Below are 2,500 nucleotides of genomic sequence, written 5' to 3' on the forward strand. Positions count from 1 at the left end.
TCAAAATCAAAAAGATTATGGTTGCAATGGTTTAAACATTGGTAACGGTAAATTCATCGTTGTGGATAGAGCCACCGCTAAAACCATCGCTCGTTCAACCAAAACCAATAGTCAATTGTTATTTGTAGATTTCCGTACAGTCACTAAAATGTATGGTTCAGTACATTGTTGTTCTCAAGTAGTATCAAGATTCGATCGTCCAAGACCAGGTGGTTCATTACAACATTCACCATCAAGTGATAAATTATCACCACAAATAATTCGCCGTAATAGTAGGGACAGCAGCAGCGGTAGTGGTAGTGATCAAGATGAAGATGGTTCTGATAAATTTTTAATGATTTCACCAACTGATTTCGTAAAGGATAGAATTGGTATGAATGCAAGTTTAATTCGTCAACAAAGACAATTGATTTTACAAGATTATTCAAAACTTCATAAACTTTTAGTAGATGCTGGTGTACGTGTACATTTATTCTGTCATGAACCATATCATCGTACTGATAAAGCTGTTTTCGTTGCAGACTGGTTTTCAACACATGATAGAGATGAAATTAAATCAACTGAAAAGAATACCTTGGTACTTTATCCACTCTCAAATCAATCAAGAAGAAGAGAAAGAAGAGCTGATATCCTTAAATTTGGTTTCCTTCCAAAGTATACTCGTGTTTTAGATTTTACCCCATGTGAACAAGGTAAATTAGAATACAATGAAACAACAATTGAACAATTTATTAAAGATAGTAGTAGTTTAGATGAATCATCATCACCATCAATTAATGGAGATGATGGTTACTTTATTGATTTTAGTGAAATCGTTTTAGATAGAGAACATAGATTAGCATATTGTTCTACAAAGAATGATCGTCAATCAAAATTCATCGACCTTTGGGCAAGTGCTTTAGGTTATAAAGTCATTAAAATCAATTCAAAAGAGGCAGCAAATAAATTCATTTTCATTGGTTCTAAATTTGCTCTCTTTTGTCCAAATGCTTTAAGTTCAAAAGAACAATCAGAAGAGGTAATTCAAGCTTTACAAACTACCTCTGCTAAAAAAGTCATTGAAATCACTGAAGAACAAATGAATAATTCTTGCGCAAAGATTATTCAAGTTAAAGGTAATCAAAAAACTCATCTCTTAATGTCCGATAAAGTAATGAACTCTTTTACTTCTAATCAATTAACTGAATTAAAATCCTATGTTGATCAATTATTACATGCCGATATGTCAAATTTAGAAAATATGGGTGCTCATAATGATGGTATGATTAGTATGTTGGGTAGATTAGTTTAAATTAAAAAATAATAATAATAAATCAAAATCAAAATCAAAATCAATCAAAATCAAAATCGAAATCAAAAATTATTAAAATAATAACTATAATAATAATGAAAGTAATAATATTTTATAAAAATAAAAATAATTATAATGTTATAAAAAAAAAAAATAAAAAAAAAATATCTTTTTTTGGTAAAATTTTTTTTCTTTTTTTTTTTAATTTAAAATAATAATAATAATATTAATAATAATAAAATAATAAACAAAAATAGAAATAAGTAAATAAAAAAAAAAAAAAAAAAAAAAATTAAATAAATCATTCTGTGTGTGTGTATGTGTGTGTGTTTTTTTTATTTTATTATTTATTTTTTATTTTTATTTTTATTATTTTTTTTTTCCTTTTTTTTTTTTCCTTTTTTTTTTATTATCATTTATTTTTTCAAACAAAATTAAACACATCACACAACAAAAAAAAAAAAAGTTTATTTTCAAATTAAAACAAATAATTAAAAGAATGACAGAAGATTATATAAGATTATTTAGTCAAACTGCAATTGCAGATTTAGATAAAAATACAATGGTATCAATAAAGAAATCAGAAGATGTTGAGAAATTGTTAAGTGTATTATATGAAAATTCTTTATCAAGTTTACCAGTTATTGATGGGGAAGGAAAGAGAGTTATTGGATTCGTTGATACAAATGATGTTTTATCATTATTGGCCAAACTTAAATTATCAAGTGATTCAAGTGATGATGATATTCGTTTATATTCAATTGGTTTCTTGAATTCAAATGTTAATAATATAATGGATGAAAAAAAGAAAGATCAATTCGTAGTAGTATTAGAAGAGCAAAGTTTATTTGAAGTTTTAAAACTTTATGCAAATGGTGTACATAGATTAGCATTGTTGACGGTTTTCTCGGATATTGAAAATATAGTTTCTCAATCGAATGTTATCAAATTTTTAAATAATAATCTATCGGTTTTAGGTCAATTGGGTGATACTACAATTGGTAGTAGTTTAATTAAGCCTTTCTTACCATCAAAAGAATCTTTAATTACTACAAAATCATCAACATTAACAATAGATTCTTTTAAAATTATGAATACTCATAAATGTTCTGCAATTCCAGTTTTAGAAGATTCAACAAATAAAATCATTGGTACATTAAGTGTTAATGATTTATATGGCATTAATCAATCAACAATTAAATTATTATT

At 25.7% G+C, this 2,500-nt stretch overlaps 2 protein-coding genes across 2 annotated transcripts in view; both read left to right on the forward strand.

Moving 5' to 3' along the window:
* The window catches only part of DDB_G0272182 (hypothetical protein), a gene marked incomplete at both ends in the record, with an annotated part of 2,478 nt that extends 1,187 nt beyond the window's left edge, over positions 1–1,291 (forward strand). The window contains one exon of the mRNA XM_640132.1: positions 1–1,291. This exon is cut by the window's left edge and continues 974 nt beyond it. Coding sequence (XP_645224.1) covers positions 1–1,291 — 1,291 coding nt within the window.
* A 499-nt stretch (positions 1,292–1,790) lies between these two features.
* Positions 1,791–2,500, forward strand: part of DDB_G0272180 (hypothetical protein) — a gene marked incomplete at both ends in the record, with an annotated part of 1,097 nt that continues 387 nt past the window's right edge. The window contains one exon of the mRNA XM_640133.1: positions 1,791–2,500. This exon is cut by the window's right edge and continues 58 nt beyond it. Coding sequence (XP_645225.1) covers positions 1,791–2,500 — 710 coding nt within the window.

Source organism: Dictyostelium discoideum (assembly GCF_000004695.1).
Source record: "Dictyostelium discoideum AX4 chromosome 2 chromosome, whole genome shotgun sequence".
NCBI classification, from domain to species: domain Eukaryota; phylum Evosea; class Eumycetozoa; order Dictyosteliales; family Dictyosteliaceae; genus Dictyostelium; species Dictyostelium discoideum.